The sequence below is a fragment of the Sturnus vulgaris genome, chromosome 4 (assembly GCF_052056855.1).
Source record: "Sturnus vulgaris isolate bStuVul1 chromosome 4, bStuVul1.hap1, whole genome shotgun sequence".
NCBI lineage: Eukaryota > Metazoa > Chordata > Aves > Passeriformes > Sturnidae > Sturnus > Sturnus vulgaris.
The window spans coordinates 48,658,647-48,682,635 of NC_142246.1; the positions used below are offsets into that span (position 1 = coordinate 48,658,647).

The 23,989-nt window shown below is 35.3% G+C and overlaps 1 protein-coding gene across 2 annotated transcripts in view; it reads left to right on the plus strand.

Moving 5' to 3' along the window:
* Positions 1-23,989, plus strand: part of TBCK (TBC1 domain containing kinase) — an 88,033-nt gene that overhangs the window by 24,979 nt on the left and 39,065 nt on the right. For both annotated transcript variants that reach the window (XM_088163860.1, XM_014878308.2), the window contains exons 8-22: positions 1,220-1,281; positions 2,024-2,085; positions 2,452-2,600; positions 3,533-3,671; positions 5,078-5,177; positions 7,059-7,108; positions 7,463-7,592; positions 8,409-8,507; positions 9,607-9,669; positions 10,517-10,643; positions 11,198-11,248; positions 11,953-12,036; positions 14,228-14,313; positions 20,484-20,520; positions 21,880-22,041. In XM_088163860.1, the coding sequence (XP_088019986.1) occupies positions 1,220-1,281; positions 2,024-2,085; positions 2,452-2,600; positions 3,533-3,671; positions 5,078-5,177; positions 7,059-7,108; positions 7,463-7,592; positions 8,409-8,507; positions 9,607-9,669; positions 10,517-10,643; positions 11,198-11,248; positions 11,953-12,036; positions 14,228-14,313; positions 20,484-20,520; positions 21,880-22,041 (1,401 nt within the window). The remainder of the gene's footprint in view (positions 1-1,219; positions 1,282-2,023; positions 2,086-2,451; positions 2,601-3,532; positions 3,672-5,077; positions 5,178-7,058; positions 7,109-7,462; positions 7,593-8,408; positions 8,508-9,606; positions 9,670-10,516; positions 10,644-11,197; positions 11,249-11,952; positions 12,037-14,227; positions 14,314-20,483; positions 20,521-21,879; positions 22,042-23,989) is intronic.

The following is a 23,989-nucleotide window of genomic DNA, read 5'->3' on the forward strand; positions in this document are numbered from 1 at the left end:
CTTATAATGCTCAGACCTAAACACTTTACCGTTGTCATCTTTCTTCTACAGATTTAAATTGGCATTTGTAGTGTGTTGCTTCTCTAGGGAAAGCGTGGAGCTGGATGCAAGGGAAAAAACTTGGGAAGAGCTGCCAATATATTAGAGTAAGGGCAAACTATTAAGAAAAAGAAAAAGGCAAGAAAACATCCTCAGGAATGATGGTCATTTTCATGGTTATTTGTTGGTTTGTGTTGCAGGAGGTTTCTGAAATGAGTTAGGAATTGATGACAGTGAAGAAAATTATCCCTATGGTGCCTGTGTAGTAATGGCCAAGCAGGAAGAAGCAAGACTCAAATAGGAAGACAGAAATAAAGAGAGATGAGAAGTGTTTGAGTGAACTGAGGCTTTTGTCTCTAGTTTCACCTTCAGACTATAAAACATCACTGCACAAGCGGAATTTTGGCTTAATGTAAATGAGTCAGGAAGTGGAACTGTCCTTGCGGCTTTTAAAACTTGATTTCTGGTGGTATTTATGTATAAATCACGGGAAGGGGAAAGTCATGAGAATGCAATTTGAAGCCTTAACAGTAAATTATTATCCAGAGCAAACAGCAATACTGTTAAAATTAATTGCTGTCAGGAGAAATATCTTTTTCATTCAGCAGCTGGCGCTTAAGTGATAAAGTTCTGACTGTTTTGGGGATTTGGTAAGAAGGCTTCCTGAAGCATCTCCATACACTTCAATCTGAATTGAAGTTGTTGGTTTATCCACTGAAAAGCATTCTTGTCCTGACTTGGGAATTATTTGTTCAATAAAGTAGTGACAAGAAGTTCTAAAATACTGCTAGTATTATCTGCAAGGAGCAACAGTGGCAAAAATTACTTCAAGAATCATGTAGGTACCCTTAAGTTCTTCCAAGGATTTTTTGAAAATTTTTTTTTATTTATAAGTCGAAAGACTATTTTATTTGTCAGAGACTGACACTCTGGGCTAGGCCTATAAATAGATATTCACTGTTACCTTATTTGTGCTGCTTAACATTCCTAGGCTTCTGTCTGCATAGGTTGTAATAATTTTCATTTCTTATTTTGATAATTCACTTTCAAGTGATGTGGCAGTAAAAATGTCAAAATTAAGTGCTTTTTATTTGAGTGGACATTTATCTGATATCCTGTTCAATTGGAATCACTTTATTAATAATCTATAATATTTTATTTTTCTGTTTGTTTTTCAAAGGCTGTGTAGATGATATTGTAACTGTATTGGCTGAAGAACATGGTTGCCTTGATATTATTAAGGTTTGTGGAACTCATTTGCTCTTCCATGCTGTCTTACCCAGAATATTTTATTATTGCTGCATAGTATTGTGCATGTTTATTTTTTTATTTCATTTGGTCACTTGTTGTATTGCAGTATGATGAAAAATTTTGAAGTCCAAACTACATATTTAAAATGCTTTCAAATAGCCAGCACTGGTAATATTCTTTCTTAAAATTGCAGTCAGTCTCAGTAAATGTTAATGCTCTCTGAATAGTTTAATAAGCTATAAATTTTCTTCAAAGTTTTGGTCGTGAAGTATTTTTCTACCAGAAATTAAGTCTTCTATCTAGTTCGCTTTACACATTCTAATAGTGTTGGTTTATATAGTTCAACTTTTCTGTACCCGTAAAAATGATCACTGAATTTTCGTGTCTGTATGTTTTGGGACATTATATGAAAGAGTTCTGATTGTTAGCAGAAGTTCCCAGGTACTGCGTTGTTTCCAGCAGAGTACAGAATATCTAAATTTAAAAATAAGTAAAAGGCTGCATACATTGCAAATTTTTCAGATTTTTTTTCCCTTAAATCAAATTTAGGACTGGGAGGTGAGAAGAATTGCTTCCCCAGAATTTTGGTCTCTCGCAGCCAACCTCATGTGTGTAGGTGTGAAATTTTACTCAAAGGAATAGCCTGTATGTTAAAAGTTAAGTATGAGCGAAGTGACTTGCTGAATTAAGACAGTAATAAATGGACCTCCTCTATGTTTTTCTTATGTTCCAGGACCTTTCTGAAAATATCATAGCTCTACTGAAGAAATGCCTTACATTCCAGCCTTCTAAAAGGCAAGTATTCAGTCCAAGGGCCTGGTGAGCTCTGTGGATTACTATGTAATTAAAAGAAGTGTTGCTGAACCTTTTTTTTTTGGAATACTGACATTTGGGCTACCTATAAGAAATTCTCCGTTTTGTGCTTTTCAGTGTTTAAAAAAGAAGAATTAGAGGTCTGAATTTGGGCTGTGAACAGACTAGTGTGTTGTGCTGCATGAATTGAAAAACATTGATAGACATCTTTAGCTATTAAAATTTCTGAAATCCAATATAATTTAAAATAACTTGCTAATATTCATTACTAGGGACCTTTTTTGCCAAAATGCACCATTTTTGGGAGCACTCTGCTCTAATTGTTTTATCCTCTTCTCTTAATTTAAGGCCAACTCCAGAGGAACTGCTACATGACAGTTTGTTCAGTGAAGTATCCTCACTATATCCTCCCTTCCACAAACCTGCTGGTCTGTTCTCATCTTCTCCAAGGTGTGCCAATTTAACACTACCTGAAGACATAAGTCAATTATGTAAAGGTAAAAGCAGGTAGTGGGATAAATGTCATTGGAGGGGGAAGGAAAATAAAATGTTTTTGTATTTTCTCTCCAAGAAATTATTCACAGGGACTATTAAATGTTACAACACTAGTTAATGCAAAAAGTTGTTTAATGGAGGAAGACATGGGCAAACATGTTTTGAGGGATGTGTGCAAGTCAAAGGAGCTAAATCTTAATTTTATGCTTCAACCTCAGGGGAAAATAATAACATTAGTATTCAAGTCTACGTTGCAAAAGCAGTGTCTTCTTTTGCCTTCAGAATTTGGACGTGTGCATGTATAAGGTCTTTTTTTTCCCCGCTTATTTGTTATTGAATTCAGCTAGATCATAGCATAAGATGATTTTTGGAAGTACTGGAAAACAAAGTCTTTGTGAAAGAGGTCATATTCTGGACTAAAAGATTAAACTTCTAAGTTTTAAACTACAGTGCGTTGAAAACGTTACCACTCTTAAATCCTGATTAGTTTTTACTTACGAACTTGGAGATGTTTAGAAAATCTCATCTAAACAAAGATGGTTTTGCCTTATTAGAATGAGTCTTGTATGTGAAGGGAAGAGAGATTATAACTACTCAGTATAAAGCACTTGTTTTTTAAGTCTTAGTGTTATGTACAAAACACTGTTTTGTTTTGTTTAAAAACACATAGGAAGCAAAAGTCCACACTCAATGTATTCATGTGAGAGATTCATGGCAAACTGCAGAAATACCTGCTTTTTTAATGATTTCTTTCCTTAAATCTCCTTAAACAGCACTTGCAAAGGAAACATCACTTTTCCTCTAACTTCACATTAAGGCTATGACCTTTCAAGCAAAATAATTTTTTTTTCAACAGTGTATGTTTAGAATTTTAGAAAGAAATACAAACTACCTAAAAGGCTGTAATTTATTTTGGTGTCATTTCTCCCAACAGATGAAGATAATGATTACCTAGCAGAAAGATCAGTTGAAGAGGTTTATTATCTCTGGTGTTTGGCTGGAGGAGACTTGGAGAAAGAACTTGTCAACAAGGAAATCATTCGATCAAAGCCACCTGTCTGCACACTTCCCAAGTAAGGATGGAGAAGCACTTTAAGGAAAAGGATGGATGCATGGATGGATGGAGAGCACTAGTGATTGCAAGGGAGCAGACTTAATTTAAAGTCCTTTACATGTGGAAACACTGAAAATGGCATTCTTAAACAGAAGGAGATTGTCACTTCCTCTCTTATCTAGTTTAAGGCATTATTTGAATGCCTTTTATCTGTCATCTACCTTTTGCTTTCTGAAATTTGAAAAGATGTAGTGGAAAATACTACATGATGAAATGAGAGTCCCTAAATTTTAGGCACTTTCCAACAGAATTAAGTTCTAGTATTAATGTCTCACTGTGCTTCAGAGGGATATTTGTAATTTAATTTAATATGTTATGTAGCAAATTACCACATTCTGAATTCCCTTTCACAGAGCAGCAGTACTGAATGGAGAACCCAGTTATTCAACAGATCAGCTAATTACTTTTCTTCAAAATGCTTTGTTGTATGACTTAGGACTCTGTGACAGCATTTTAGTGATTGCTGCTTTTATCTCGCTGCTGCATGTGTTGCAATTTTATGTAGAATATTGATGTTTTAATCCTATGAACTGATCTTAATAGCATAATTATGTGCCCATATATATCAATTTACTGTTTCTGTGTTTAAAAAACAGATAAAGTATGTGTACTGCCAAAATGCAGTATCTTTTAAAAAATAAATTGTGGAAATAGATTTTAAGTGTTATTTTGGGATCAAAATTAGTGTGAAATTTTTGAGGGGTTGCTTATTTCTTTGCCCATAGGTGAATGCAGGTGCTTTTAAATTATGAGGGGCAAATATTTTCTACCATACTGTCTATCTTGAAGATGAGGAGTTAATTTCAAAAATGCGGTCTACCTCTAACTGACACTGAGAATGCTAGGTTAAATTCTGAAAATCAGTTTCATGTGGTCTACTTTAAAAATATTATAGTAATGGAAAGTTTCTGTACACTCTGTCTTGGATGCATTTGTATCCTTAGATGGACTGCAGCAGAAAAGGTCAGACTTTCACTTGGGGTTTTTTGTCTTGATGGGAGCTGCCTTTCTTATGATAATAATACTTTATTTTTGCTTTTCACAATAAATGACAGGCCTAGTCTGTGTGAGATCAAGGAATAAAAGGGGATATTAATCCCATCTCTCATAACTCTTTCTTTATGTGCAAAGCAAAGTTACAGAAAATCTGAAATGTGCCATTTTACAGAAAAGGTTGTCTGAATAACTTGAATTTGTTGTACATTCCCTTGATAGTAGGTTTCGTGCCATGTAGAGTCAATACAATATACTTCTAAGACCTAATACTTTGTTTTAAAGAGGAAACTTCTTGATGTAAGAAATTTTTTCTAGCTCTAGTCCTGTGTTATAAAGTGACCTGATTCTTTTTTGTTCTCGTTTTTGAAGCTTTTTATTAGAAGATGGTGAGAGCTTTGGGCAAGGACGAGATAGAAGTTCCCTCCTAGATGACACAACTGTGACTTTGTCTCTGTGCCAGCTCCAAAATGTAAGAGTGATATTGTGCATTTCTTGTGTTGTTCTCTGCAGAAACATTTGTTTAAAGAGAATATGTAACAGCAGTTCCTACTGCTGTTTCTACCAGAAGTGTCACTGATTCCAAGAGAACACTTCGTAGTATCCAAGTCAGATTCCGGTTTGTGCTATTAAATTTCTTTGCCTGCAAAAGCTTAGTAAATTGGATTTATCTTCTGTCCCTCTCTTTCTGTTACTTGCTTTGTTCTGGTGTAGTGCAAATAGTTCTGTACCACCTGGTATTCTTCACGATTGCTACAACTATTTGCTTAGGGAATGTCTTCTTTGTATGCTTTAATTACTGTCTGTCAATGGCTCACAGTATGCAAAAGTAAACCAATTCATTTCAGTTTCAGCTCCTCAAAAGCTTTTCTTAACATTGGATAACAGTTTTCGACTAGTTGATTATTAATTTTTGGAATATATAGCATGAAACAGCTAGTTCAAAAGATCTCTTCAAAGCGTTTTGCTTTGAATGGTAATACAGTTTTCTTCCATCTTCATTGGGAAAATCAACATATGATAGCTCATGATTTGGCTTGATGTAATGATCAGTTACAAGATTTACTGCATATATCACTGAAATATTTTAATTGTTTACATGTCTTTGCTCATGTAGAGCTTTATTGCTGTCCAGTTGGGAAACTATACTGCACTATTTGCAACTTGCTTTATATAACAGCAAATGCAATTCTGTCAGTTTTTTTAAAAAATCCTTTCCATATGATTACAGAGGCTTAGTATACAAAAAAGAAAGTGACTCCTGACTCTGCCACGTTAATATTGAAGGTAGTGTGTCAAACACTGTGTAAACACATTTCTTTAGTAGAACTTTGCACTGCTTCACATAAATGTATCAAGGGAGACCAATGAACTGGGCTATTTTCTTCACTTGATCAGTGGGGCTTGCGAGGCAGCAGGGAGATTAAAAATATGCAACGTCTATTTTAAATATAATACACACCGCAGCTTCTACTATTGTTCTCACTAGAGGGCAGTTTTTTAAGGCTATTCTAAAACATTTTGATCTGTAATTTTTGATATTGCTGCCTACTTCTATAAATACAGCAGGAAATAATTATATACTGAAGTTTCATTTTGTGGAAGATGCTACACTGAACCTTGCAGTGTTAGTTGAAATAAGTTTTTGAACTTGTGCAATTTTTCAAACACCTTTTATAAAGCAGAGCATGATGCTTATAATAAAAAGAGGAGCAGTATTGAATGAACTGAGAATGAACTCTTCTGTCAGCCCCAAGAGGAATAGGCTGTGTGCTGTGTGCCTGAAAGTTAAGGGCTGAACTGCAAAACAGAGCACTGCAGGGAACATGGCATTAAACATTAATCATGCACCATAAGATGTCTGAAAACATCAGTCAAAAATCCAGCCATGTTTGTCTGTCACCTTTGCTGAGTGTATTTCCTAAAAGGAATTCAAGTTTGCATAATTCTTGAACTGATTAGAATCCTAATAGCAAGTTGTGCAGTTGCTTTGCAGCTACTTGGATAGGAATTCCGTGTAGAAAAATGAGGAAATGTAGAATAACTATGTAATACTACTGATCTATTAATCCATGGTGCATATAAATTATTTTTTGCATGGAAATAGGTTTATGGATATCTTTAGGCAGGAGCACTTCCATCAACTCCAAAAGCCTGTATTAGCAAAAGGTTTTAGTGTTGAAGGCTATATGCTTCATTGCTGGTGAAGGACTGAGCTAATGCTTAGGTCTCAAGGCAAGTTACTGAATTTGGCAAATGAATTGCTATTTAATAGTTTTTGTATTCCACTAAGATTTCCACTTGAATTCTGAGCAGCATTCTGATAATGAATTATTTTTCTTCCTCTTTTCAGAGACTGAAGGATGTTGGTGGAGAAGCATTTTATCCATTGCTTGAAGATGAGTAAGTATGTGTGTGAATTTATACATCTGTGACACACTGAATTTTGAGTTACTAGTTTTATTTGAGTGGCACACTGCACAGCTAGACACAACTGCCTCCCAAAAGCAAAACTAACATGTCTTTGTTTGGCTCTGAAAGTCAAGAGCTGATAAGCACACAAGGTCCTGATGCCAAACTGAGGGTCTTACCCTCTACCCTGGAAATCAATTGTTTGTGCTGAATATTCAAAATTATCCATTTGTTCTTGTTTCTCGCTTAGAAATGCAGTATTAATTATTCTGATTAAGTGATTCTGATTAACAAAGTGATTTGTTTTTCTTGCTATTCACTAATACTGTCCTTTTTTTTTTTCAGCCAGCCAGCTTTACCTCATTCCAACAGCAGCAATGAGCTCTCTGCAGCTGCTACTCTTCCTCTGATCATCCGGGAGAGGGACACAGAGTACCAGCTAAATAGAATTGTCCTGTTTGACAGGCTGTTGAAGGTATGGGATCCTGGTGATGCTGTATAATTGGATTTGGTCTGTTAATTGGAAGATTTTGAAAGACCAAGTAATTGTACAAGGAAGCAGAGATACAAGAGACCACAGTAGGAAAGAGGGAAGAAAAAACCCTTCAGAAGTACAAGAAGATTGAAAATAAAAATAGAACTAATTACTCTCAGTACTGGTGAATATAAAAGTAGATTTTAAAGTATGCACATGGAAATAGAGCTGCTGCTAATACTGGTTATTTACTGATGAAAATAATTTTACATCCCTTATTTTATAACAGACTAACTTATTATAGGTATGAATAGGCCTGTAACATGTCTGCATTTCCAAGCAGTAGAGTATTTGAAAACACAGCAGTACTATGTTATGAATGTGAAGCTTATACTGGGTAAAGTAATAGCAGCCCCTAATTTACATATATGCAGAGAGATGGATTCCTGTTTAAGAATGAGAGAGCTGATGCACATTATCAAGGAAAAACTAGAAATGTTTAATAAAACTAAGATAGATACATAGTATGAAAAGAAAGATATAATGAAGAAAGAAATTCATAGTACAAATTTGGATTAGTAGATCTATCCAGTATATACCAAACCACATGAATGCATTTATGAGAAAGAGTTGATATTTTAACATCAAGCCATAGTCCTTCATCCAGGCCTTCTAGTTAGGATTTAAATTCACTTCTTGTGAAACTTATATTCGCTGTTTAGGCTTTTTCATTTGAAAATACTGTCCCAGGTTTGGGATTTGAATTGTTTCAGTTACATGGTAACATTTTTTGCAGTTAATCTCTTCTCTTTGAAGGCCTACCCATACAAGAAAAACCAAATTTGGAAAGAAGCCAGGATTGACATCCCTCCCCTTCTGAGAGGCATAACCTGGGCAGCCTTGTTGGGTGTTGAGGTAAGGGCATTTGGAGAAGTTCCAGTACTGACTGGGGATGGAGTGGGTTAGGAATGGGGAGTGGGGACAAGGAAGCTGTAATGAGTTTAAAGATTTGGCAGGTAGGTCACTGGAATTTCAAACAAAATGAGTCTTGAAATAGTGCAAATAAAGACGATATTCTGACAAACTTGTTTTTTTTCTATACGGTTATTTGGTTTCAGAAAGCTGAAAATGTAAACTTTACTGCCTTTAATTTCAGTTGTTATTTTCAGTGGAAAATAATACCCCAACATTTGGTAGTTGACAGGGTTTTTTTGTTTTGATTTTTAATACTTTGACAAATGCAGTTGGCAATCCTTGTCTCCATTCAGCAGTAGTTGGACAAAACAGGAGAAAACAAATGAAATACACTTTTCTCTCCTACCAATCAATACACTTCCCAGGAAGAATGGAGAATAAATCAATCAAATGCACTCCTTTTGGACAATGGGATGTCCCAGAAATTAGGGCTGCTCAGAGCTGCTGGACTACCCAGCCTTTGGATTTACCTTGCTTGCAATCCTGCAGCAGCGGATCACAAAGATTCTTAGAGATAACATATCCTAGGCTATTCAGGAGATTTAGCTTAGGATGTGGTTTTCTGAGTATTGTGTACAATATGGGTGTTTTCCTGTCCCATAACATTAAAATGAACTTGTTAATATTCCTGCCTTGGGATTTATGCAATGACAGGCTACTTAAGTAATCCTGGCAAGATCAGCTGGATTCAGTGCCTTTAGAGATGATGCTGAAAGCCACTTGCTGGTAGCTGAGGTAAGCGTTGTATTTAAACTGAGAGCATCTCTTGACTTGAAAATGGGAAACTACAAAGTTCATAGCTTTCTGCATAAACAACTGAAAATCGCTGAAGATCATGCTGAGGAGATCTATAGAATGTATGTCTTGAGTTAGTAACAGAATAAAGATGGTTTTGTTAAAATTAGGCTGTCAGAATCTTCTGTTCTTCTGCTAACTGAAGTTCTTTACAATAACAGTCAGCTTTGGCATATCACCATGTACATTGTCATATACACTTATGTTGGCAAGGGCTTTCTAAATTCAAATATTCTTCTTCTAGGGTGCCATAGAAGCAAAATATGATGCCATTGATAAAGATACACCAATTCCTACAGACAGACAAGTAAGACTTACGGTGTTGCCAGATATTGTCACTTGAAGGTCTTTCCCACCCATCACTTGCCTATTATGGCACATGTGGTGGATAAAAACTATATGGTTTCCCCTTGCCCTCTAGCCTTAAACTGTAGCAAGAGTCCTGCAAAACATTTTGACATAAGTACTTTAACTCAACTTACAACATGGGGAAACAGAAATCCTTTTTTACTTTATAATCACTGTTTCTGTAGCAGCATCAGTGTAGTGAACAATATTAATGATTTATTGTTAAAATCCTGTTTCCCGAATGCTTGTTGTGCCTGTTGGACCTTGTAGCAGATAATGCTGGGTACCTTGAGGTCCTGTAATGTGAGCTCTACTTCACTGAAATGGGGGTTTGAGCAATTTGGTTCTCCAAGAAGAGAATGTTCTCAAATGTTCTCTTACCAGATATAAAAACACATTACAAACAACAATTGCTCCTTTCAGCTGGGTGAAGAAATGTTTTCCATCAAATTGGTTGCAACACTGAGAACTCTGATTTGGTTACCTTTTAGAGCAAAACAATATTACCACCTAAAATGAGTTCAGGAGTCAAAAAGCTGTAACTGTTGTCTGTTTTCTGCCTTTTTCAAGGACTAGAACCCTTTAATGTGAGTGCAGAAAAGGAGATACAGAAAGAAATCTCTGTTTTTAACAGGTCTGTTAGGTTCCCTGTCAGTTTTAGTTTGGAGAGTGATGGAGAAACAGATTGTGTATAATGGTGGTCTGATCTATGTATTTTGGCTGACTTCCACCTCTAGTGTTGCAAGATTGCTGTAGTGCTGCCCCACTCATCCCAATTTCTCTTTGTATGCTTGGCTGTGGTGCAGATTGAAGTTGATATTCCTCGTTGCCATCAGTATGATGAACTGCTGTCATCACCAGAGGGTCATGCAAAGTTCAGACGTGTATTGAAGGCCTGGGTTGTTTCCCATCCTAATTTGGTGTACTGGCAAGGTGAGTTTGACTAGTTGGCAAGGACAGATAATTGAATGGAAAGCTTTGACTGACTTAAAAGTACCTCCTGCTTTTCACCCCCCCAATATAAGTCTTTTTTTGGGTGCTTTCCTTTCTGTTTCCTTTGAAGAATGAATCTATGGGTTATTGCAAATTTAAATTCTAATAATTTATATTTAATTTGTAATAAAAAATTGCCACACTCTTCTTTATATATTCAGTCTTCATAAGTTTCAGTCACTTTATTTTGAAAAGAAAAGTCATTTACTTGCTGTTAAGCTCCAAGATAATACTGCAAAAGTTACAGAGTTCTTGGGACAGTAATTGGGATTTCTTGGATGCCTTGGCAGAATAATCAATTTGGCATTATAGCTGAACAATTTGAAATCCTTTCTGTTTTCATGCATAGCTGTTCTCACCATTGCTTGTGAAGGCCTGATAATGCAGAACCAGTATCTAGTGTGCAAATTTTCGTTATAAGTTAATGTCTTTATCTTGTGCATTAAAATAAATGAGCTCTTTGTGCTGTTTCTTCATGGCTCTTCTCTCTTCAGGTCTTGACTCTCTCTGTGCACCGTTTCTGTACTTGAATTTTAACAATGAAGGTGAGTACCTTTTTCTGCAGTAAGCAAGAAGAGCACAGTCTCTCATCTGTATCTACGTGCAGACAGATGTGTGAATCCACTTAGAGGTGGAAAGTTTCTGTATCTGCAAAGGAATTTTAAAGCTCTTGTTGCCACAGCTCGAAAGAAATGGTTGGGAATTTGAAAACTGCATGTGGTGTACTGCTTTTCAAGCAGGGGTTCAAGTACTGTTTATTGCCAAATACAATAATGATATATAATAAAAAGCACAAATAATCTCGAATAGAAAAGGGAAGAAATGCTGCTGAAGCACTTGGATTTTTCAGTGAAGCTGTAGTTCAGCCTTGTTTAAGGTGGATGTATTATTTGGTGACCTAAGTGTTAAACTGCCCGACCAGCTTTGTTCAGAAAAGCTGATGGTAGTTTTAAATGCCTGAAAGTTTCAGATCAGCTTTAGATATATGACCTTTATCTTCTTAGAATGTGATTTGTTCATAAAAGGTGTAGTCCAAGCTTTTATTGTCTTATACTTGGCTTTCTTTATATAAAGTCTCTTTGTGGGAAAACTAGTTTCTTAGGACCCCTATTATACTTACTGTGCATACAATCATTTTTCTGTATAGATTGATTTAAGTATTTATGCTTATTACCTGGTTAATAATGAACTTTTTTAGGTGCAATTAAATCCTGCCTCTGTCATTGTGTCTGTGTTTCTAATTTTTCAGCTCTGGCATATGCCTGTATGTCTGCTTTTATTCCAAAGTATTTGTATAACTTCTTTCTGAAGGATAATTCTCATGTTATTCAAGGTAAGTCAGTCCCTTTATTTGGTGTAGTTCTAAGAGAAGTAGAATTGTTTCTGGATATGTAAATACACTTTTCCAAGGGGTTGAAAAATTGGGATGCAGTTAAAAATCATGTAACTGTGTAAAAAATTTTGGAACAAAATAAGTGATTAAGCATTCGGACAGGAGAAGAAATACAGATGTGCACACACACTGAAGTGTTCTGTGTAATATCCAAAGTAAGAGTCAGTCCATCCTGCAAAGCTGTGAAAGCAGTAAATAGTCTTTCTAGTGTTACATTGTAAAGGCTTACCCTTCAGGTGATCAAAGTCATCGTGGTAGAGGAGCTGTTTGGACAATAAGGGAAAATGAAGAGGAATAGTAGAAGCTAGGGGTTCCTCAGAAAATGCAAGTTGTAGGTATTCAGGAAAATAGGGATTTGAGGGGAATTTCTTATTGAACAGATGATGTTATTCAGTATAGGACCGGAGCTGGAAAACCCTGAGGAATAATGTTCAGCCTTCAACAAGTATATAGGTAACTTAGACAAACTAAAACAATAGCTAGGAATGTCTTTTCTAATTGAAAAGTAATATTGAATTTCATGGAAACATGAGACAGGAATTGTCTCCACCTAGAAAGTCAGCTTGGCACAGTCTGTGTTGGGAAGATTTGTCTTCCAGACAGTCTTAAAAAAAAAAAAAAAAGAAGCTGTTTCAAAAACCATTAGTAATTAAAAGAAGCAGGTGGTAATTAATGTTTTTAATTGCAAGCAGTTATGAATGTTTATTGAGTACTGAGTATCAGCATGACTTGCTGTCCTTGTATTTCTTTTAAAGAAACTCTTTTTTATATTTCTTGTGAAACTCATCAGCTTTAAAGTGTCTGTAAATTTTTGTCTTCAAGGAAGGTAATTAAGAACTGATCAACAAAACTTATTAGACGTAAAAGTATTTACATATTAGATAATTGGGAGAGAGCTAACGTAAGGAGAGAATGCCAGGGTTAGGAGAGTTTATGTATGGAAGACAATGGGTAAGAGGTGTTACGAACTGAATAAAATAATAGGAAAAATTATTCCAGAGAACAAGTTTGCATCTTTTTGTTTGTTAAGAAAGATTGCAGTAAAGGTCTAAAGATTACTACTTTAGACTTCAAGATTAATAGCTTGGTAAAGACTTTTCTCAAGAGGTTGTACTGTTCCATAAAATAATACTTTTGCTCTCTAGGGTTTTCCTGATGTTATTTCTAAGGAGCTGTGCAAAAATATGTATCAGGCACAGTTAGAAATACAGGTCAGTAGGATTCTGTGAACCAAAGCAGTGTAGGCATTCCTGAGTTCCTTTTTCACATCTGTCGTCATCAAGGACTCAGGGAGATTGGACCTTTAGGGTTCTTTCAGTATTCTAATTAATCCTTTGTGGGGTTATATGTCAAAAAACAATGTATAAATAAAGGTTTAAAGGAAGATGCTGTGTCATTTCCCTGCCTTTTAGGGTAGAGGAAAGGGTTAAGGATGTGTCATTTAACTACCCACTGCAATTTTAGCTGCTTTGTGTCTTCTGTGTAGAGATGCTGTGGAAACAGTTTGTATTCTCTGTCTGTTGCTCCCCAGCGCTAGCTGTCCACGCCCTAATTATTCTGTTCTTGGGAACATGGACTAAAAGAGATTACCATCTGTTACAAAATTACAATGTTATTGCCTCTTCGGTTTTCTTCTAACAGGGAATGTGACAGTGTGGACAAAACTGGGAGAGGGGCGGAACAGAGAGAAATCTGTCTCTGTCCTGTGTCCTGCTGTCTAATTCTCTTCCAGTTAAAAGCAAGTTTTATTTAGACAACTTAATGAAATTGTACCCATCAGCCTAATAGGTCAGGTTGACAATGTAATTAATTTCATCTTTTATCGTGGGAATTTCTCCTTGCTGGTTACTAAACAGTCTTTAACTTTACATGTCAAGCATACATCACAACCTAAGTATGTCCCAAGTTAAACCATTGTTTAAAATCCAAATTGAGAAGTACTAAAGAAGAAAAATTAAATGTTTCTTCCTCTGTATTGAATGTAATTAAAACAAGGAGTACAGTGGTAGTATTCACCTGCTGTTTTATTGTAGGTTTAAAATGAGTGGCTTTCCTACAGCCACCCTTCTGTTGTGAACTAGCAGCATGTGATGGCTCGTGTTTTTGACAAGTTTTGGATTTGTCATTTCAGAGTACCTGACGGTGTTTTCCCAGATGATTGCATTCCATGATCCAGAGCTGAGTAACCACCTCAATGAAATTGGATTTATTCCAGATGTAAGTGCTAAGGGTCCTTATAAGTATTATCCAAAGGAATTAAAAAATGGAAAATGAGGGAAACTGGGATGAGATGCCTTTCCAAACTGCTTCAGTAGCACCTTGACAAAAGTGAAGCTTCCATATTAATAGGCCTTCCTGAGTATGCTGATAAAATGGTAAAGTTTTGATTCTTGTTTTACATACTTTAGTCCTTCATGTTCTGCTGGGATGGTAAATACAATAAAAATACTGCTAGCCTGTTATTATAACTTAGATTCATCTTAAAAGGTATTTATACATTTATTTATGAAATGTGGGTTCACATGCAAAACTTAGTGTACCCATAAAGTGCTGATAGCAAAATTACTGCAGCTAATTGAATGCTGTTGATCAACACAAATGACACATTATTTTGCAAGTAATAGAACAAGTATGTGATCATCTATCTTGTAGATATGTCAGACTTTAGAAAATGCTAAGCAGTCATTTGCTGGAGTGTGTCTCAAATATAGACATAGACACAAGTTTTATGCTTCCATTGGAAAAAAAAAATCTCTAAGATGGAGCAAAATAAAAACTGAGAACACGGCCAAAACATAATAGAGAGGATGGGCTTTGTTGGAAAACGCAAAACAAGGCATTCTTCAGAGCCTCCCTTCTAGTTCTCATTGTAAATAGTAAAGCTCTCCACTTTTTTTTAGAGACATGTGTAAAGTCAAGAAAGCCAAAATAAAAATGTTTGTCTGCCCACAAATACTGATTTTTCTGAAAAGCAGATTTCAGCAAGGCTGTAGAGATAATGTTAATTGATATGGTCTATATCATTCTATATTTAGCATTTAGAAATTTAGTAATTATGAGCTGGTCATAAGAACAGATGACTGAGAGGTCAGAATGGAAGAAGATAACTGAACTCAGGAGATATTGATATAGAAATACAAATTTCATAAGGAAGAAATTTATATGTATTGCTTCTATAAGAAATACAAAGTTTAGTCTATCAGAAAAGCCTTATGCTTATATATCAAGTATGGAAATATATATAAATATATATAAATATAAATAAATTATATATAAATATATGGTGTATATATTATTATAATATATATATATATAATTTTAAAAAAATAAGTAAAAGGAAATATTTTAAGTTGAAGCAGCAAGACCAAGTCTCTGAAAATCATTTGTTTTACACCATTCCTGAAAAAATTTGTGGGAATTTGGGACTTGCAGATTCTCATTATCACTGTTTACAAATATTGTAATAGAAAAGAAAGTATATACTTTCATTTATAGAGGGTGTTTTTAATGTAGTAATGAAAGAAAGAAGAGAACAAGAATAATAGTAGTAAGTAATAAGAAGAGAAAGCTATTGCCTTAGAAAGAGAGGAGTTTGAGAAAGCCACATGTATTTCAGATGACGCACATCTGAAGACGACAGGTGGGAGGAAGATGAAAGGAAAGTGAAAATAAGGAGGAATCTGTAGAAAGCCTAAATATTTGAGTAGATGAAGTGCAAGGGTTAACAGCAATATTTAAGTTCCTAAGGGAGAATCAGTTTTTGCAGCATCACTATATAAATGCATTTAATGCTTATTTTTTAGGGCTGCAGATGACCAGAACAATTCTTCTGTGTATTTTGTCCAGGTTGCTAGTTCCCACTAAGGAGTTAGAGATGTACTTTCTCTGACCACCTTACAGGTCCTTGTGTGGGCTACTAATCTAGGCCAGAGCTCTGTAGCAATCTTGGGTCTTATCAGATATTACAGTAGCTCCTTGTGTCTGCTTATACAGTTACTATTCTCCACTGAAGACTTCCAAGGTACAAGTCAGACGGAATAGTTTGAAATCACATGTTTTGCTGTATTTTTGTTTCTATTGTGATAGTGATTGGACAGTACATAGTCAAATGTGAGCCTTGTCTCTAAACCTGACAATCTATAGATGATTAGGTAATATAGTAAACAATTGCAAAAGAAGAATATTTTTTTAAAACTCTCACATTGAATTAAAATGCAAGTTCTAAAGTTAACGCTAACCTCTGAAGAGAGGTTGTCCTTTCTGAATTATCTGTCAGGGTTCAGGGATTTTTTTAGTAAGTAAAAGTTCTTCTTCCTCTGCCTTTTAGATTAGTCAGAGAGGTGATTTTTTTGTTACTGTAATAAGGCTGCACAGGATCCATCAAGGTGAAGGATATGCACTGTAGTAATGAGATCTGAACCAGAGTTTTGTGCTTGAATACTAATCCTATCAAAGTAAATCCTCTTTGATCATTGAAACACAGGCTCTGCTGCAGGGAAGATTGTGTTCCTGGCACCCTTCTCATTTGTTTCAGGTCACGTAGCTCTCAGAATATTGAACACTGCTGAAGCTTGAGTCGTTGTGAATATTATTAGCTGATGTGGTGCCTGGATTAAGTACGTTGCTGTGGCTATGTGATTTACATAGAAATAGAGGGATGATATATACAGTGAGTCTTATAGTTCTTCTTTGCTCACTCTCACAAAGTTTATAATCTTCCCCACCCTATATGATGTTTTATAACACATTCCTTATTTTACTGACTAATTCTGACCCTAAATAGTAGACCATGTTAAACTGAAGAAAACAAAAAAATGTACAATGTTGCTAAAAGCACAGTGATTGCCATAAATTACTCTAAAGCACTTTTGGGTGCGAATTATGGAAGGTAGATGCAGTTGTCATCTGTCCACTAACACAGAAGGCAAACTGATTGCAGTTCCTTAATACCATTGTGCTGAAGCTGCTGGCACCAAACCTTGGCTTGGTTTTGGTTATATGCACAAGGTGTCAGTAATAGGGCTTAATCTTAAAAATCCTGCCCTTTAAGTACTTTCACTGTTTGTCCTGTTGCACAATTACTTGAAGATGAATCTGGAGAAGTTTCTTGCTGATATTTTTACCTTGTGAAGAAGGTGATTGCTGTTCAAATTTTGTTTGTGTAGGTACATATAGGTGAGGAGAATCTCATGTGATTCAATTTTTGCCTTATCTTTTGCACCTAGAAAGGTAGCCTTTAAATATATGATGGCCTAGGCATCATATAGGATTGAAGTTTGTGTGTGTATATTTTGCAAATGTGGAACAGGAAGGTGAAAGATCAAGAGTTTGTGGAATAGATGATTTCCTTTGGAAGGGGCCTACAAGACTTGTGTAGTCTAACTGCCTGGCCACCTCAGGGCTGACTTAAAGCGTGCTGTTAAGGGCATTCTCCAAACTCCTTCTAAACATGGACAGCCTTGGGACATCAGCTACCTCTCTAGGAAGCTTCTTCCAGTGTTTGAGCACCTTCTTGGTAAAGAAAGGCTTCCTAATGCCCAATCTAAATCTCCCCTGGTGCAGCTTTGTACTGCTCCAACATATTCTGTCACTGGATCCAGGGAGAAGAGCTCAGCATTTATTTCCTTTTCCACCTCCCCCCTTAAAGAAGTTGTAGAAAGCAAAAAAAATTTTTTTTCTATTTTTTTTTAAAGTTTTTATTAGCAACTGAAAATTAAAGCAAAAATAAGCAGTTGGGACAGTTGTTAGAACAACTCAGCAAAATAAAATTTCACTTATTGTTGGACAGCATTATTTCACACATACATCAAACAGGAAAAAAAAAATTCAGGCATTTAATAGATAGGAGAAAAAACACCAAACCTCTTAATCTTAAGATTTTAAGAACTTATTATTGAAGGGAGTTTTTCCTCTGATTTTAACAAAATATAATGCTTTAAGACAAGAAGGTGTTTGTAAGCCTGAAGAGGTTATGGATGCTATTAGTAAGCAAGGAAAGGAAAGGCAGAAGATGGTTGGCATTACTCCCTGATGCAAAGCAAAATTATAATTATGGAAATTATGTCACTGCTCCTCTCAAGGTGTCTAAAAAATGGTGTGTTGATTTTACAGGCTCTTTTTTTTAATGTGGCTTATTCTCAGGCTGTTCCAGCAGTTCAAATGCTCTTTTGATTACACATTAGGTATACTTCCTAGCTCCGGAGAGTTAAGTGTCAAGTGAAACCACATTCCCTTAGGTTTGGGGGTTCAGCACTGCAGGGTTGAAATCCTCTTTCCCTGGAGCTTGTTGCTCGAGGCGCGGTGCTGTTGCGGGCAGCGGCCGCTGGAGGGCACCATTCACTAGCGCTGCGTGCAGCCCGGGTGCCAAGCGCATCCCGGATTCTGTCCTGGAGTCAGAGCAGCCTCTCCTTCCTTTTCACTGGCATCGGGGACTAATGCCACCCGCGTTGTGCCTTCCTTTTCCTTGCTTGCCAATAGCGTCCATCACCTCTTCGGACTTACCAACATCTTCTTGTCTTAAAGCATTATTTTTGTTAAAGTCAGAGGAAAAGCTCCTTTCAATAAAAGCTCACCTGACACCTTCTACTTAAATTGTTTAACCTGTTTTTTATGTCAATGCTGATAGGTTTGGTGAGGATGGTTTAGAGCAAAGTAGTGGTTTTCCTTGTGATTACTTTTTAATAATCTTCGAAGTTTCACATTTCACATTTCATGTATTTTCTTGTCTATTTCTGCATGCATGATAGAGGTGTTTGTAAAATTAAGAGAAAATAAGGACCTACTTTAGTAAAACATTTTAATCATATGTATGAAAAGGAGGAAATAATTGCTTTTAAATACCAAGGAAATAATATAGTTTACATAATATGTACCTCCAAGCAAAGAGGAGTCTCAGGACACTAGGCTTGTTTTCCTGCTGTATGGGAAGCAAGATATTGCATACAAACAAGCAGATAAATGGGTATTAGCTGATCACAACCACTGGAGGGGATATTTCAGGGAGCAGGATATGTTATTATTCCTAGAATGACATCCGTTTAAAGCATGACATAGATATACTCAGGGAAATAGTATGATTGTATTATAAGATTAAAATGGTGATAGAAATCGTTTTGATTTGGATTTTGAATGCTTAAAATCAATTGATGGGTTGGAGGTCAAGCTTCATAAAAGCCTGCTGAATATTAGAAGTGGTGAACAGGTCACTGAACCTTCCTTAGTTTAAGGACAGTATGGTTCAGATCTCAGATGCTCAGATGAAGGCATACGAATAAAATTTAGAGAGAGCTGTGCTAAGAGGGTTTTCAGCAAATATGTACATCATTTAGTCAGGGCCATAACCCAGTTCAGAGTTTATGGAATAAGAAGTAATTTATTAACATAATATCAATTATGTTTTCAGCTCCTCATTTGTTTATTTCCGGGAAAAACTCAATAGGAGGATTAATTTGCACTTGTTATGAGTTAAAAAGTAATATATTAAGCTTTATGTTTAACTGTAAATCTTCATAGCACATGAACTATGCAGTTGAATAAAATTTAACAATAATCGTCTCGCTCTTGCATTCCTAATTTATGGAAACTTTCTGCATAGTTTGTTTCAAGAAAATAGATTATCTTGCCTTTGTCTTGCTAAATACTTCATTGAAAAATTAGAAATTCTTAGGCTGTCATAAATGCTTAGCTCTTCTTTCTTTGTATGATGGCATGAGTATGAAAGTTTGCAGACATTAAGCACAAGTCTTGTAGGGGTGTAAGTACTGGAGCAGGACACCTTTGGATGACACTGCCCTAAAATGGTCACAGTAGAACTGCATAAATGCTTGGGTGTTAGTAAGCATTCACTGATAATGAAACTTCCCTTAATTTCTTCACTGACAAGTATTTATTTTAATAAAAGCCAGCATAGCAAAAAAAGGGCAGACGTGGTTATTTTTCCTCTTGAAAACCATGATTTGAACTTCTAGTTACTTCTATAGTGAAAAAGATATATTAAATCAAGTTGGTTTATGCTTTTTCAGGCATCCCTGGCTAATTTTTTATTTTTGCTTAGATTATGGAGAATTGCAACAGTTTAGTAGAACAAGTTTCTGAGTTCTTTAAGATTTTGGAGGTTATATTTTGCAAACTAGACTAGTAAGGGTGGTGGTTTTTTTTATTGTTTTCAATACAGAGTCACAAACTAATAATTTGAAAAATTTGGAGATTAAAAAAGTTTCTGAGGGGCTAAAGGTTGTGTGATAGAAGATCTACCACTACAGTTATTTTCCTTTCTAAATGAACTCATGCAAAATAGGCAATTTTTAATGTAGTTGATAATTGTCATAGACAACTTGAGTTCTCAAAACTCTTTTTTGTCTTCTTCCCCCAATCACTACCTTCGGCAGCTTTATGCAATTCCTTGGTTTCTTACAATGTTTACACGTGAGTAAGCTTTTTATTTTCCTTTGATTAAATGTTCTTATATTTCTTTAGCTTAATTTTTCTCACTTTTCCACATAAAGCCTTTCTTAATTGGTATGATAAGTCATTTAGTAGGATGCTTATAATTTGCAAGGATGTGTAGTGGAAAACTCAACAATGCCAGTCACTGTCTGCCCTGATTTAGTAATAATTAGTATTTCTTCTGCTTTTTTGAGTTGTTGTTATTTTTACATTATTGTATAATTCTTCTGTTGTCGTTGTTTTTATTATCTGGATTATTTTACACATGCAGTATTTAGGGTGTATTCAGAGGAAGCTGTTATCTACTGGAAAAAAAAAGTCATAATAGTTAAAAAGCAAAACCAAGCCACACCACCATCCCCTGCCATCACTCAAATAATGTGAGAAAGAGAGTGACTTTGTTTTTGAAGATAATAATATTTTTGTTGTACATCAGCACACTATTATTCTAGGAGCACTAGTTTATTGTATTTGTGTGTATAGAGTTTTTTAATTTGGTGAGTTTTAATTAAAGAGAACAAAATTCATAAATCGAGTCTAGAAAGCAATTTAAAAACTTGTTTTCTTAAAAATCAGATTTTTTTTCATGTCATATCAACATTGGCAGATGTTGAATTTAAATTTTCTAGAGAGTGGCAGAATGAAAAGAGCTGATCGATTATTTCTGTGATGAAATATCAAAGAACTTAATGTGAGATTCTTGATTTAATTTTCTAAAGATTTTTACTTGCGGTTCTTGCTGTTGTCCCTTTTTCTATACCCTTCTTGCGAATTACCACATTTGGAAAACCAAGGAGATGGTTTCCTTAAGCAATCAAGTGCAATAAAGTCTTAGAACTATTTAGTTGGAAAAGAGCATATTTTAAGAGAGCCACCTCCAGTTTTATATATAAAACTTTGGTATTTGTAATAGGCCTTTGTCTTTCTTTTATTCTGCCAGCTTTTTCTTTATTATGTTCATTTTTTTGTCTAATTCTAAGTAGTTATCTTACTAACTCATTAATATCTTCATATTGTGAAAAACTGATATGCATGCCTTAATACATAATTGTGCTATACCAAAAGCAAAATAAATTGCCTAATTCCTGACATACTTGAAATGTGAAAACCCACATGCTTCCAAGTGTTCATTAAGAAGAGAAGACTGTGACTTCCAGAATAATCAAGCTGCATATGAAGACAAACATGATACTAAACAGGTTGAGGCCTCTTTGCTCCCAAATAAAAAAGAAATCACTTAAGATGGGAGAGGAAAGAAGTATCTAGGCAACTCATCAATCCTGTTAATGTGTGCATATGCTTATAGAGATTTATTTATTGTGCTTATTTGTTATGCAGATGTCTTTCCTTTGCACAAAATTTTTCACTTGTGGGATACATTACTGCTTGGAAATTCCTCATTCCCATTCTGTATTGGAGTTGCCATACTTCAACAGCTGAGGGATCGTCTTCTGGCTAATGGATTCAACGAGTGCATTCTCCTTTTTTCAGATTTGCCAGGTACAGAAAGTACTGTTTCTTCCTTTTTTCTCTGTCTTCCCCAGTGTTTTTCTAAATATATGTTTAGAAATCATGGTATTCTTAGGCAAACTCACTACCAGAGTGTGTGGATCCTGACTACAATTTGTTGTAATTAGTTGAAGTCTTTTTTGCTGTCAGCAGCAAGAATACAGTAGGATTGTTATTTCCAGGTGAAGATTTGAGTATTTTGTTGTGAAATTTAGAACAATTTAAAATAATTCAGAAGCAGCTGTTTGTAGTCATACCATATACAGACACAATCAGTTGATACTAATTATTTTTTTAAATAAATTGAGTACAATTCTGAATAATCCTTTTCCTCTTTGGTGTTCGTAGTAGCCTGTTTTCTAACATAATTAAATGTTTACTGTGGAAGTAATTAATGTAATAGGATTAGGGGAAGCAGTATAGGAAGCCATTTGAGTTTCTCTGTTAAATATTTGCATTTCAAATTTAAAACTTCCAGAATAACATTCCAAATTGTATCAGTCTGCATGATCGTTGTGCAGATATTCTGTGTCTGTGCTCAGTTGGAGGTGATTAGACTATCCATACAAACTGGTACCTTAGAGAAAAACATTGCATTTAGCCATGAAGTTTGGATCTTCTTTCTGAGCAAGTACTTAGTAAGAGAGTAGAATGCATTTGAACTGAGTATGCCATGTCACCTAAAAGATGTGTTTTAGTTTGTAGTAACACAAGTAGGCTGGTGCATTCACAACATGCTCACATTCTTGTATTACTGGCCTCTCTCCTGCTTAGGATCTTACTACTTTAATACAGGTCTTAGGTAAGAGGTTGGCACTGTTTTAAATGTGTGGCTTTTCTTTAAATAACTAACTTTGGGGTAATTCCTGGGCTAATTATGGATTTAGTGAGCTTTATTTGAACACCATGTGTGCAATTCAGTAATTCATAAATCATTTAAACAGAAGTAGTTCTTCAGAAGAACTGAAGGAGAGAATGAATTTTGGAGGAGAATTTAAAAGGTCTTCTTAAGTGTTGCAGTCTCCATAACTGCAGAGTTTACAGAGGTTAGCAGTAGTCTAGGAGATGGTAAGAAGCAGATGAAGCTGAGTTCACAGTTGTGTAAGTCAGTGAATAAATGAAGCTCTGTGATTTCTTTAAATACTGTTGTCACAAACTATCTCTCACTGTATACCTCCTATATGGGTCTGGATTTCAAAATTTGTGTCCTACTTACTAGTTTAGTATGTGCTATGCATTTGCTACTGTATTTTTCAATTTATAAGAAATTTAATTAGGCCATTCCTTACAGTGTAGAATTTTAATTTTCAATCTGTATGTTTAGTCATTTCAAATGCTCATGGTAAATTTAATGTGATATCTACAGATGGCTGAAATGTGAGTACTAAACTAAAAGGTGGATTCTCTCCCTGTCCTCTCCTCCCCCATGTGTTAGCTGTATGTCCTAGTTGAGTACAGATCCATTAATATTTAACTTATTTTCTTGCCTAAGGTAATTTCTCCGTATTTTTCTTGAAGGGTGCTAAATTATAGATTCCAATTTATCTTAAATCAGCTGATTTACTGACAGTGGAAGTACTTTATGCTGAGGTCATGTATAAGAACAAATTAGTTCTTGTATTATACACAATATAATGTATCATATAATAAAATTAAATCACTAAAATCTGCAGTGATATAATGTACATGCATTGTGCTGGTTTTAGTTGATGACAACTTTGCTGATACTCTGGTAGGAAATACAGGTTTCTGAAAAGATTTTTTTTCTCTTAAAATGATGATGTCTATGATATTTAGGATGTCAACAATGGCACAATTGAATATTTTGAGATTAATCTAAAGCATACCATAAAACACTGCTAATAAAACTACTAAGAGAAAAAAGAATAAGGGTGAGAGACAATCCTAGTGTGTCTTAAAAGTTAAATGTTGTTGGTCT